The following is a 14,833-nucleotide window of genomic DNA, read 5'->3' on the forward strand; positions in this document are numbered from 1 at the left end:
TAATCTTTGTTGCAAAAGTCACAAGCGTGTCTCTTAAAATCCATATTCATTATTATCCTGTTATTATAGTTATAATATTATTTCACAATTAAATTTAATTCTAATAGTTTTGTCTTCACTACCGGCAATCGAGAACCTACATGAATGAATATATATTCAATTATGTCGCACATGGTGAGTCGCACGGAAAGCACGGGATTTTTGCGGCATGTATTTACTACCGCTGTATTGCTCCAAATTACACCTTTATTAAATCTTTGCTCCAAATTATTCGCGCCTAAAAACCACGTGATAATTCAGTGTTGATTCGTTCACAAATTATTCGTACTGTATTTTCATTTATAATTTAATGGTTTATGCACGCGTATGCGGATTTCCAACCACAACACAAATCGATTGTTTTAAACATCTATTGACAGTTTATCATTGAAGCAGTTTTTCAAACGTTGTTTCGCGTGTTTTGCGGCTTTTCTCTCAGTGCGTATACTAGTTTCTTCTTTTTCCATTGGTTTTATAGACTTAGTGTCTGGGATAAGGAGTTTTGAAGTTTCAATCAGGTATAATAAACTTAAAGGTCTTTTAAGCAACTTTTTTGATGCAGTTTTTACTTCTGCCGAACGAACAAATCCATCAGAGCTTACTGATAGTTTGATGACTTTTCCTAGTCTCCAACTACCTCTAGTTGTGTTATCTTTGATTAGTACTACATCACCTACTCTTGGATTGAACGTTACTTTGGGCTTTCCCTGCTTCGGATTTGTTTGTGTTCTTTCCCTTAGACTACACAAATATTCTTCTTTCCAAATTTTCCAGAAGGTATCCAAAAGTTTTTGTCCGCTTTTCCATATTGCTAACAACTTATCAGCTGAGCTCTCTATTACTTTAAAATCCGGGTCCTCAGAAGATATTTCACACTCGGGAATCCCAATATTTGGGTTCAAACACGTGAAGTGAGAAGGTGTCAGTGTGATATTAGAATTTATATCTTCGCCAACATACACTAATGGACGACAGTTTACAATTGCTTCAACTTCTTTTATTACAGTAATAAGTTGATCGCTGCTTAGAAGCTTTCTTCCGATAGATTTGCGTAGAGATCGTTTTGTTATTCCAACTAGTCTCTCATAGAAACCACCCATCCAGGGTGCGATTTCCACAATAAACCTCCAACTAATACCCTCACTTGAACAATAGTTCTGCACATCCTCACTTTTCAAAACTGAGCTCCATACAAACTCAATTGTATGTTTAGCCAATTTGAAATGTAAAGCATTATCACTGATGACTTCGCGTGGTTTTCCTCTGCAAGCTATGAATCTCCGAAAACTGTTTAAAAATGCCTCTGTTGACATATTTTTTACCATTTCAAGGTGAACTGCACGTGTCACCATGCACGTGTATAGACACACCCATACTTTTTCCGTGGTTTGATTGTCCTTTATATATAATGGTCCAAGATAGTCCAATCCAATATGACTGAATGGTGTGGATTCGGTAACTCTTGAACGAGGTAAAGGAGCCATAGGAGGCATTTTGTATGCCCCTCCTTCAACTCGACGACACACTAAACACTGACGAAGAACTTTCCGCACTGTAGCCCTTCCACTAGGGATCCAATAACGATGTCTAAGTTGACTTAGAGTTTGAGAGACACCTGAATGAAACAAACGTTTATGTTCTCTTTCTACAATTAACACTGTGAAAGAGTCATCGCGTGGTAGTAGTAACGGATTTCTTGCAGACTCCGTTAAACTGGCATTCTTAACGGCCTTTACATCTTAAAAGACCATTCTTATCGATGAACACACCAAGTTGCAATTGCAGATTGCATTTTTTCTTTCCGATGAGGGCTTCATACACTTCAGAAAAATTCGTATGTTGCACGTGTTTAATCCACATATCTTCAGCTTCTTGAATTTCTTTTGAAGTGAGACTTTGTGAACTGTATTTTTCTTTTTTCATTTTACCTATGAATCTTCTCACATATGCTGTGACACGTAACAATTTCGTCACTGAAGAATATTTCATTGGATTTATCCCAAATGGGACAGATGTTGGAAAATAGTCGTTAATTGCTCCAAACGCTGAAAAACTCAAATTTTCACTGATGTTGTTTTCTTTCTCATCGTTTTCGATGGTCTTTGGTTTGTTAGTCTCATCATCTTCAGTATTAGACAACTGGTCTAATACTGGCCATTTGGAAATGTCATGCAAAAGCCACTCGGGACCATGCCACCATGAATAACTTTTCACAAGATCTTCTGTTGAACAACCTCGACTGGCTATATCAGCAGGATTGTCATTAGACTTCACATAATGGAAGATGATATTCTTGTGTTCCTTTATTTCTTTGACCCTATTTTTAACAAACACTGGAAGCTGTTTTGTTGACATAATCCATTTTAATGCACACTGAGAATCTGTGAACAGATGAACTTCATCAATTTGCATTTTCATTTGATCTTGTACAAAGGTTAAACATCGTACTCCTATCAGTACAGCCATTAGTTCAAGTCGTGGAATACTAATGTTAGTAGTTGGAGCAAGTCGAGCCTTTGAAAACATCAGTTCTATGTGTTGCTCCGAGTCACCTTTTTGCATCATATACACAATTGTGGCATATGCTTTGGTAGAAGCATCACAGAAACACAGAAGAATATTCCTGTTATCACCTCCACTTACAATACATTGTGGTATTTCATGTCCACTGATTTTGCTAAGATCTCTTTGTATTTCGTGCCACATAATGAGATCTTGACCGTCAACATTTTGGTCCCATCCAATCTTTTTCTTCCACAGAGTTTGAATGATTAGTTTTCCTCTAAGCGTAACAGGTGCAAATATACCTAGAGGGTCAAACACAGATGCAATTTTGCTCAGAATAAAACGTTTTGTAACACTTTGAGCACTTGATAAATGCACTTTTTGTATCGCCAATGTATCTGTTTCTCTGTTCCATTCGAGACCTAACACTTTCATCACATTTTCTTTAGCTCTGTCTTCATCTGAAAAAGTTTCTTCCAGTTCTCTATTATTAGATGCCCACTCACGAAGGTTCATGCTTGCATCTTCGAAAATTCCTTTGGACATAGTATACAAATCTTTCGCAGCTTCAATGGTGTCTGTTCCCGTTACAACATTGTCCATATAAATATCCTGTTTCAGTTGTTTAGCGACATCATTGTTGTAACTGTCCAAGTGATAATCAATTGTTGCTCCTAATAAGAATGGGCTTGACACAACTCCAAAGGGCACGCGACAGAAGCGGTAAACTTGTATTTGATTTTGTGTTACTTCTGGGTTTTCTAAATCCTTTAGCCATAAGAATCGCGTGACATCTCTTTGATCTTTCTGTAAGCTGATTTGGAGGAAAGCTTTTTCTATGTCTGACACAATACCGATCGTATGTACTCGAAATCTTAAAAGAATTCCACACAGATCGTTTAGCAGCACGGGTCCTCTGTAGAGACAGTCGTTCAAACTGCTATTCTCAATCTTTGTTTTTGCTGATGCGTCATACACTATTCTCAACTTTGTTGTTGACTTGCCAGGTTTGATCACTGCATGATGAGGTAAATAATGGGTCAGGCCATTCTTTTTAGAGGTCGGAACTTTTTCTATGATTCCCTTTTCAAGTTGATCTTGTATAACAGAATCATACTTCTGCAACACATCTGGTTTATCTTTGAACCTCGATACTAATGACTTTAATCGTCCAAAGGCAAGAGGACGATTTTCCGGAACTTCTTGACGGTCGATTTTCCAAGGCCATGTAACATGGTATCTATTATCCTTGAACACAAGGTTTTCCTTGAAGTCTTCCATCGCTTGATCATCTTCAGATCTTACGTTGGTGGTATCTTTTAATCCTATTGTTTCTATGTTCCAAAAGTCCTCGATGTCAGGTGTTTTTGGAACACATTTGTCAACGTTCGTAAACACTTGCGTCTTTGTAATGTTATTGCCATATGATAATATTAACAAGTTTGTATCACTCACATTATCATCTATCTCATTTGTTCTTCCAGAAAGAATCCAACCTAGTTTTGACGACAAGAGATAAAGTCCTGGCTGAATCTCTATTTTATGTCCTAATACTATATCCAGGTAATAATCATTTCCCAACAATAATTCAATTGAGTCTGTGTATTCTTCAGTAGGTATATCGTCGGCTAGACTAAGGTTCTTTATCAACGACCTGAAGTTGTCTCTATCCGATATACGTACTGGTTTCCTTTGAATGCTTCCTGTAATTGTTGGAACTATATTTGCTGTTATTGTGTAATCGTGTCCATCCTTCAACCGAACATTTAACTTTGTAGACATTGTCTTTATCACCTTCGATTTGTCGCTACCAAACGTAACCAGACGAATCTCTTGTTCATTTGTCCTCTTTAGATTCAGGGATGTTGCCAGTTGCTCTGTAATGTACGTTCTTTGCGATCCGGAATCTAAAAGAATTCTTACATTTTCTTTATTAAGACCTTCTGTGTCCCAAATTTCAGTGCGCGATGTTTGCATCATCACTATTTCATTGGATGATAATAATGCACTTTCATTACAAACACCACCATCTGTTGAATTAATGGGAATTTCTCTTGTTTCTACACTTTCTTCAGACGCGCATGCTCCTTCTTCTAATAAATTAACACTTTCATGAATAGGTGCCTTTCTAAATTTCACTGGGCACAAACTTCTGTGATGTACATCTGATTTATTGCAATGGACACACATTCGTTTGCTTTTACAGTCAGGAGACATGTGTCCTTCTTTTAAGCATTTGTAGCAACATCCCTTGATTTTTGCTTTTCTTTCGTCGATTGTCTTGTACCGTGGACATTCGTCACTCCAATGATTCTTACTACAGAATCTACAGGTTTTCTTCTGATGTTGTTGGGGAGAAGTAGATTCTTTCTTTTCATATGCAGTCAAAGCTCCAGCAGTGGTATTTGCTGTTTGGGGTCCCTTGATGCCTTTAAAGGTATTTGTTGATTTCTGAAATTGTGGTCTCACTCTTCGACTAGGTATAAAATTAGCGTTGACTGGTTTGGGTTTGTCCGACTTTTCTTTTGACACAATATACTGTCGGAGCAATTCACAAAGCTTAGTTAATGTCCACTTGTTGTCTGAGCCTTTCTGTATTTCAAGATGCATAAGAACTTCACTTGGCAGTTTGCTCCGAATGATTGACACGAAAACTTGTTGCTCCAAATTCTCATGCATAACCACCAAACTTCTCAAGTGTTTTTGTATTTTGTCGTAGAAAAGTCGCAAACTTTCAGTCGTATCCCTAGGGGACGCAACATTCACCAGTCCCTTATAATGCAAATCTATAATGTCTTGCTGATCTCCAAATCTTTCCTTGAGAATTTGGATAGCAATGTTGTAGTTTTCATTCGACATAACCAATCCAGCGATAGCACTTCGGGCTTCACCATAGAGCTTTCCCTTTAGATAGTTGAACTTGTCAACTGATGACAGCTTGTCGTTTTCATGTACAGCACTGGAGAATGAGTTCCAGAATTCAATCCATTTGAGTTTATCTCCGTTAAAGGAAATCATGTCTAACTTAGGTAACTTGACTGTATTCTCACTTTTAACTTTCAGGCTATGCTGTTTGTCAAAGAAGCTCTGTTGCATTTTCATTTGCGCTTCTGCTCGTTCTTGTTGTTGTTCGAAGAACGCTGTTTGTAATTTCATCTGAACTTCACACATTTTTTTCACAGCTGAACCCTCTTCGTCTGACACATCCTTAACGATATCCTCTTTTATCTTCCGTTTTAGATCGGTCTGTTTATGTTCCAGTTTATAGACCATACTCCAAGCCCTGTCAAGCAATATCGAATCATTTTCTAGCAATGTTTGAATGAATTCACTATCGGAATCACCAATAACGCTAGCAACTTTTTCTGACTGAACATTAAGCTTATCGATATAATTATTAATCTTAAGTCTAGTTTCATTCACAGTATGTTCAAATTCTTTGCACTCCTCTGGATTCATGCTCTCTATTTCCGTGTCTAACAACATATTTCCAGTTTGTAACTCTTTCTCAATATAATTGAAATAACGTGTGCGCACGCCTTTCAAATATGATAATTCACCCATTTTGACTTTACAATTATAATTTCAATGTTAACACAATTTCACCCCCTTTTTTTTTTTTTTCAATATATTTGGTTTCACTATATATATAAATTTACCTTGAATTTATTCCACATTTTGACTTTATTACTTTTATCACTTGTTATGAGAGACACTATACACTAAATGCCTCGTCACTTTAATTTCTGCTTTTATTTTCACACAAATTTCAGGACACCAAACACATAACTCCTTCTTGTATGAATCGAGAATCTGTTTAAGTCAACTGCAAGATTTTATTTTTTCATCTTACAGAGAACTTTCTTTTAAAGAATTTTTATCGAACAGCAATTTTTGACTCTCGATTCCCGGGTTCCGGCGCCAATTTCAATGTAGTAGATTTTTAAACTTTCCCTTTTTTTTATACGCCCGTTTGAAAAACGGGACGTATTATGGGAACGCCCCTGGCGGGCGGGCGGGCGGGCGGGTTGGCGGGCGGGCGGGCGGGCGGGCGTCCACAGACCTTGTCCGGAGCATATCTTCTACATGCATGAAGGGATTTTGATGAAACTTGGCACAGTTGTTCACCATCATGAGACGGAGTGTCATGCGCAAGAACCAGGTCCCTAGGTCTAAGGTCAAGGTCACACTTAGAGGTCAAAGGTCAAATTCTAGAATGACTTTGTCCGGACCATATCTTCTTCATGCATAGAGGGATTTTGATGAAAGTTGGCACAATTGTTCATCATCATGAGAAGGAGTGTCATGCGCAAGAACCAGATCCCTAGGTCTAAGGTCAAGGTCACACTTAGAGGTCAAAGGATACAAGAATGAAAACTTTGTCCGGAGCATTTCTTCTTCATGCATAGAGGGATTTTGATATAACTTGGCACAAATGTTCACCACCATGAGGCGGAGTGTCATGCGCAAGAACCAGGTCTCTAGGTCTAAGGTCAAGGTCACACTTAGAGGTCAAATGATACAAGAATGAAAACCTTGTCCGGAGCATTTCTTCTTCATGCATAGAGGGATTTTGATATAACTTGGCACAAATGTTCACCACCACGAGACGTAGTGTCATGCGCAAGAACCAGGTCCCTAGGTCTAAGGTCAAGGTCACACTTAGAGGCCAAAGGTCAGATACAAGAATGACTTTGTCCGAAGCATTTCTTCTTCATGCATGGAGAGATTTTGATGTAACTTGACACAATTATACACCATCATGAGACGAAGTGTCATGCGCAGTTCCCTTCTTTCGAATTACTTCCCTTTGTTGTTACTATAAATAGCTTATATTGTAACTTTTTCATTACTAGTCGTAGGGAAAAATCGAGACCACTTTTCTGTAGTACAACATGCATGCTACATCCAATTTTGAGGTGTATTTTGACCAGTCTCTACCTGGTAAAGATTTTTGTGAGGACTTACAATTTTTTTTTTTGATTTTTTTTTTTTTTTTTTTTTTTTTTTTAAGATTAACTTCCCTTAGTTGTTACTATAAATAACTTATATTGTAACTTTTTTATAATTGACCGTAGGGAAAAACCAAGACCACTTTTCTGTGGTACAACATAGATGTTACTTTCCAATTTTAGGTGTATTTTAAGGTATCTCTACCTGGTAAGGAGTTTTTTTGTGGACTTAGAAAAACAAAACACTTAGTTATTACTAAACAACCACAAAATTAAAATTCCATTTGCAAATACAGGTGCTAGAGTAAAGAAATTTGCTGTGACGGGCGTATATTGTGACATTCTTGCACTCTTGTTTTCTTTTTAAACTTTTACTACATTGAAAACAAGAAAGACACTTTTAAATCCAATTTATTTTTCACTGTAATTTTAACAACTATCAACTAATTGTTATATCGAATTTCATGTCAGCACTGAGACATTACATTCTCTTTATATATCAATTTTTCCCGCCAAATCTATAAGTCATGAATATCATGGAAAAATCATAAATTACATGATTCGGAGTAATATAAAAGTGAATTAATTCCCGCCAAATTCTATGGAGCAAATTACATATTTACATAATCAGCTAATTACATAATGTAAGGAGCATAACATATTTAGACCGGTTTTATTTTTGTATAAAAAGCAAACATCGTGTAATTCACGACAAATCTCATGAAATTAGCTTGAAACTATTTATCAATAGGCAAATATCAGAGAATAAGAACATGTATCTACAAGTGTTCTGTATGCAAAAATATCACTAAAGCTGTGTTTATACTAATAGACTACCATTATGAAAATGGTCCGATTGCTTTTAGACCAATGCAGCAACAAACCATGCACATACCTATATTACTTTATTAGTTAATTTTGGAGGTTTTTGAGTCGGCTAAAGGCTGAAAGCCTTTTGACGAGGCCTTGCTGTTCAGCAATTCTCTAAATGGACAGAATAACACGTGAAGGGATGTAGTTCCATTAGATTTCTCAAATTTCAAACAGTTCACTGCATGAATGAAGTTAAGTAGTGTCAATTCCCTTTGCTATGACCAATATAGGATGTAATCTGTCATATTTATAACTTGTAATTGTGCAATACTCGAATGTAACTCGTTAAGCATAAATGTGCATTTTAAGAATTGCGCAGGCTTACAAAGCTTGCGTAACATCCAGCGAAAGACAAAAAATAATTCCACAGGGCTACAGATAAGATGCGTATTAGCGTAAATTACGTATAGAAATAATGCAAATACGCATGTCTAATAATTTCTAAACGTATATAAAATTACAGAAACGCACACAATGCTTTTTTAAAAACAAAATCTGAATCGTCTGGATGCGTTAGGTAACATAGCCGATCAGCCTTAATTCTCCCACATTGAACGTATACACGCATCGTATGATTTCTATAAACTTTGCGTGGGTTGAATTTTGCAGTCAGTAAACGGATTAATTATCGGAAGAAGAAGCTCTTACTGGTTTGTTTAGTTACTACTGATATTAAAAATGATTTTAATTCTTATTTTTCTAGAAATAAACAAATCGGCGAAACATTAAATTGTGTTTTCTTGTAGTTTTTGAAATCGAAAGTAGATCGTCTATGTTTGGCTGCTTTCACGAAACGAAACAACTTTTTTATGAAAAGATTTAAATAAGAGGTAATTTAACCGTAAACTTCAATGTCAGATACTGCCAATTGCTGCTAAATGTCTCCGTATCATCACAATTTGTAAAATATATTGTTGAAACTGGAGAAAAGTGTAATCGTATCCGGATATAATATTTTGGGTAAATATCGAGCTGTGTTATGAAATTTTAAGAAAAAAACTAAAAACAAACTGAAACTGGTAGACTATACTGTCAGTACATCAATCATTAGCCGACTCAGGCCCTTCAGGCCTTTGATTTAAAGATCAGGTTCAAGTAAACTTCTATATTACAGGTAACTTTTTATTGCAACAATCATAATGATCTTATTTTACAAAACATTCCATTTGCAAATGTGTATATGCAGATGTAGTTAATCACTCTTATTACAGTTAAACACACATGATTTTACAATGTGTTGCTATGTTACAGATTCTGGCAGAGATATTCCAGGATCTATTGACAAATAAGGATGATTATGTGCGAGCATTGAGAGCTCTGTTACGTGAGATTGTACGATCTTTGAGATACGATATCAACTTCACATCATTCTGCCTGGCAATAATGCAGGAACGGACAGAACCCAAGTTTACTGATATGGAACAAGCTTTCAAGGTATTTAAATACAGTGATGCGTTCTTGTTACTGAAGTATTGTCAAATATGGCTGCCATTCTAGTTATGTGACTAATATGTCAAATGTATTATAGGACTTTTTCTAGCTCCCAGATTGTTCTGGGCTTCAGTGAATGCTCCATTAAGGTTGTTGACTGTTAATCACTCGCCCTTTACCAGTGTAGGTTTGAGCCTTGTTCAGGTGGCCAGCATTTTAACATGAAATGAGCTGCGCCATGAGAAACCAGCATAGTGGCTTTGCGACCAGCATGGATCCAGACCAGGCTGCGCATCAGCGCAGTCTGGTCAGGATCCATGCTGTTTGCTAATGGTTTCTCTAATTGCAATAGGCTTCAGAAGAGAACAGCATGGATCCTGACCAGACTGCGCAGATGCGCAGGCTGGTCTGGATCCATGCTGGTCGCAAACCCACTATGTTGGTTTTCTCATGGCGCTGCTCAAATTTACTTTTTATATCTAACTTTTAGCTTGATTGCAGCAAGTGGTTTTGCCTTTGCAACCGGTGCAGACCAAGAGAAGTGCAGGCTGATCTTGGTCTGCACTGTTCACTATTCAGTCAGTAGATCTTTGAATAATAAATGGTACAATTTGTGTAATAGACTAGTCCATTTTAGAGATTTAGCAAAGTAAAAGTTAAAGAGAAGTTAAGGAATTTCTTTGTTGTCAAAAAGTAGATCAAACAATACTTGAAGACTTGACCTGGAACTTTACTTTAAAACCAGTTATGACCATAATGCTTGTGTTTGAAGGAGAGATACATCTTGGCTGTAATAGATCTGGTATCCATGTGTGTGCTTCAAGCTATCACCCCTGCTGTAAGAGAGGCAGTTGCAGCTCTCAACAGAGGAGATAAAAAAGGTACGTCATTTATCTCTGGGTTGAATTTTTGTGGGGGGTACTTAGATTTGCCTATCCTTCTGTCTGTCTGTCCGTCCATCTGAATTTGTGTCATACATATCTCGAAAAGTATTTGGTCTAGAAATGTCACAGGATTGTTATTCAGCATGTGAAGTTGTCACCTGGTGTTTTAATTGACATTTCACACAGGCTTCTCACAAGTGTTTGCAGTCAAACTTGCCAATGTAAGTCATTGTTACAAAAGAAGTCAGGTTATTGATTAACTTTTTTGTGTTATATTTCAGATGTGGATATTATATACAACTATCAGAACCTTGTAGCAACAATTCAGCGGGATGCAGTCTGGTGGCTTCATACAATCGTTCCAAAATTCTTTGAACCAAAACAGCAGGAATATGTTTTCTGGTAAAGATGTTTGTTGATATAGAAATGTGTGATATTCTAGCAATTTTCACTGAAAAACTTGTATTTGATTTGTATGCTGTTTCGGGCTATATTAAACTTGAAATGAGTCGTGCCATGAGAAAACCAACATAGTGGGTTTGCGACCAGCATGGATCCAGACCAGCCTGCACATCCGTGCAGTCTGTTCAGGATCCATGCTGTTCGCTTTTAAAGCTTATTGGAATTGGAAAAACTGTTAGCGAACAGCATGGATCCTGACCAGACTGCGTGGATGCGCAGGCTGGTCTGGATCCATGCTGGTCGCAAACCCACTATGTTGGTTTTCTCATGGCGCGGCTCAAATAGTGATCTTTGACTTTGTACCAGTACTTCCATGTTTTGGCTACTTCCATACTAGAAGAAGGAGTGGAGGACGAATGACTTTAAAGCAAATTAAGGGTCTTCATGGTCAAGTGGCTAACATTGCTGACATTTAGTATCTTGTCCCTTACCCCAGTGAGTTTGAAATCTCACTTGGGTGTAGAATTCTGTGTGAGGAAGCTATTAGGCTGGCTTACGAAAGTTCAGTGGTTCTACTTGGGTGCCTGCCTTTCTTTTCTCATCTTTAAGCTTACCATTAGTTTAAATGATTATAAAAGACAGAATGATTTAATTGCCTTCTTACACGTTATACACTTTAAATTGTTACAGCTGATCTCAAGCTTTTTTCAATACATGTTGATTAAACATTGTGTTTAAATTCCAGTATGAGAAAGGTGTTATTCATGGAGAGTGGTGAACAGTACGCCAAGGATAACTGGCCAGCAGAGGCAGATAGAAGGTATCATCTTTTGATTATACATTTGTTAGAGACTAGTCTAGAATACAAATCCTTTTTATTAAAACAGTTCTTAATGGTTGTGTGTTTTCAGAAGGAGTATCTCGTTTGTAGTTTCTGTTCACAGTTTTCATATTGGCCAATTGTTTTTTAGGTCTTATATTGTTGAAAGAAATGTCTCACTGATTTTGTCTGGTACTTCCTTTTAAACATATTTTTGCTCTCTGTTAGGTTTGAGTTGTGAACTAGATATGTTTTCAAATCACCCGACTTGTAGCAAAGTGAGATTGTGTAAGCTAAGGATGTCTTTTCAGAATATTTCAATTAAAAAGCGACTGTAAATGTATGTCTCTATATTTCACGCCTTTACATGTTAAGTTTTAAGCAAGAATTTTACAACTTTCTCTTATTTAACAGAAATATGAGGAGAAGGATTTAACAAAACTTTTTTTTTTGTGTAATTGCCAATGAGTGTTGCATAATATTTTCATGACTATATATTTAGGTTCATGGTTAATTTGACAGTACAAAGATTTTATTGTGGTTCATTTGGCAATGCAATAGTTTTACACTGATTCACTTGGCAATATAATGACCATCTTGTAATTTTAGCGCCATGATTCGGCTAGCTACGGAGTGTCCTGTACTACAGGACACATTAATGCGTGTGTTGGTGATAGGCCTGTCTCGAGAATTATCTCTCAGTCCACAAGATGCTGTGGAATTTGTGGACATCCTTGTCAGACGAGCGGCAAATCTGAATGTACAAGGTGAGTGTAGTTTATAATACATTCCTATATATAGACTGCATGAGTTGAGTTAAGTTTATTACACAGTCAGACAGGTGTATAAAGACCATTTTGGGAGTGTAAAATTGTGGTCAGAAAGGTTCTTTTTGAACAAACAGTTCAAGTTGTAGGCTTCCTAACACTTGCCCCTCTTTGCTATGTGTTAGAAAACACTGCAAGTGCTGTAAAATTCTTTCATGTCTTGTGCACAAGCAGTCAAGCTGGCTTTTGGAAGGCTGATGGTATTGCCCTAGTGTCTGTCCTTGCTGAAAATAAAACCTGGAGACACCTGACATCTGCCTTCATCCTTAATGCTGCTGGGTGTGACTTAAAACTCAACAAAACAAACAAAAAAACTTGTTTATAGATGACATTTTTAGGTTAATTTACAGTTCAAATGGAAAATGAAATTTGAGAGCTAAGTGGTAGTTTGAAAAAAGTTTGACTGTACATAATTTTAGCTTAATAATTGAAAACAAAGCTTTAGAGTATAAAATGATTGCTATATGTCTTTCCAGTAGCAGTCTTTTCTACTAATTCATATAATTTTGCTGTCAAGCATATTATTTGCCTGATTTATATTGCTTATGAAATAGGATAATGTGTGAGGTTGTTACTACAGGTGGACGACAAGTTCTGCATGTGGAGAGATTAGAGTTGTTTGATGCCTTACTGAATCTATGTACATACAGACATCCAGAAAACATCGCCCTTCCAGCTGGGTAAGAATTTACTTTAAAGGGATATGAAGAACTCGTCGGTAGATCTGAAATAGTTGATTAGTGATGCTTAATATAATAATACAAGTCCATTTTATGAATAACATATTTTAATAGTTCCCCTGAATAAGAATGAAATGTGGTAAATAAGATCTAGGAGTGATATGGTGAGAATGGGAAGTATTTATTTACTGACACTGTTGTGTAGTTCATAAAATATGTACACTTTTGTAGTCCAAGAAATATAAACAAGTAATCCATAAAATATGTACACTTTGTAGCCAAAAAGTACATACAGTTCTGTAGTCCATAGATATGTACACTTCCATTGTCCATAAAATGTGAACACTTGACTGTGTTATCCTTAAATGTACACTTTTGTAGTATTTGAAATATGTACACTTCTGTAGTCCATAGAATGTGTAGACCTGTTTTCTACTACACTAGTCATGCAGTGAAATTGTAACTGTAATTTATGTAGAGGGACCATACCTCAATGGTTAAGGTCACTGACTTTAAGATTACTTGCACCTCACCAATTTGGGTTACAGTTTTGTTTGGGGTGTAGAATTTTTCATGTGAGGAAACCGTCCAGCTGGCTTATGGAAGATAGGTAGTTCTACCTCGGTGTGTGGCTGTGATAAAATATTCCTTGGAGGGTCATCTTGGGTCTTCATCCACCATCAAAGCTGGATAGTCGCCATATCATCTGTAACTGTGTCTGTGTGATGTTAAACTCAACAAAAACGAATAATGTATACACAAATGTTTAGTCCATAAAATATAATGTATACACTTCTGTTGTCCATAAGATATATACACTTTTGTAATGTGTAATATATTTACACCTGTGTAGTCCATAAGATATGTACACTTGTGTTGTCAATTTAAATTGTATGCTTGTGTAGTCCATAAAATGTGTACATTTGTATAGTCTGTAAAGTATATATACACTTGTGTAGTCCTCAAAATATGTATACTTTTTTACTCCATAAAATGTGTATACTTGTTCTCTACTGTACTAGTCTTGCAGTAAAATTGTAATTATCATTTATCTAGGGAGTCCTTCAATGTTTGATAATTTTGGTAGCGTGATGCATGTCTGCAGATGTAAGATTTAATGTAAATACTTGTATAATGAATTTTTTCAGGTACACACCACCTCAGCTGGCTATATCTAACCTGTACTGGAAAGCCTGGACCATTCTGCTGATTATCTCGGCATATAATCCAACTTCATTTGGTATGTCACTGCTTCCTTGTATACAGTTCATCTTTGATATGATACACAGTGTGTTATATATCCCAAATAGTGATTTGTCAGTGAATTAAATCATTGTTTGGAGTTAGGATTTCGATTCTAACACTGTTTTCACTATAATAATGGGAACTTGAATTTCAAACAGGAACAGCTAAAAATAAA

General features: G+C 36.5%; 1 protein-coding gene across 1 annotated transcript in view; it reads left to right on the forward strand.

Moving 5' to 3' along the window:
* The window catches only part of LOC123563056 (integrator complex subunit 1-like), a 93,765-nt gene that overhangs the window by 19,671 nt on the left and 59,261 nt on the right, over nt 1-14,833 (forward strand). Inside the window, exons 10-16 of the mRNA XM_053537689.1 lie at nt 9,621-9,803; nt 10,573-10,681; nt 10,966-11,086; nt 11,832-11,906; nt 12,516-12,673; nt 13,314-13,413; nt 14,562-14,653. Coding sequence (XP_053393664.1) covers nt 9,621-9,803; nt 10,573-10,681; nt 10,966-11,086; nt 11,832-11,906; nt 12,516-12,673; nt 13,314-13,413; nt 14,562-14,653 — 838 coding nt within the window. The remainder of the gene's footprint in view (nt 1-9,620; nt 9,804-10,572; nt 10,682-10,965; nt 11,087-11,831; nt 11,907-12,515; nt 12,674-13,313; nt 13,414-14,561; nt 14,654-14,833) is intronic.

The sequence above is a fragment of the Mercenaria mercenaria genome, chromosome 2 (assembly GCF_021730395.1).
Source record: "Mercenaria mercenaria strain notata chromosome 2, MADL_Memer_1, whole genome shotgun sequence".
NCBI lineage: Eukaryota > Metazoa > Mollusca > Bivalvia > Venerida > Veneridae > Mercenaria > Mercenaria mercenaria.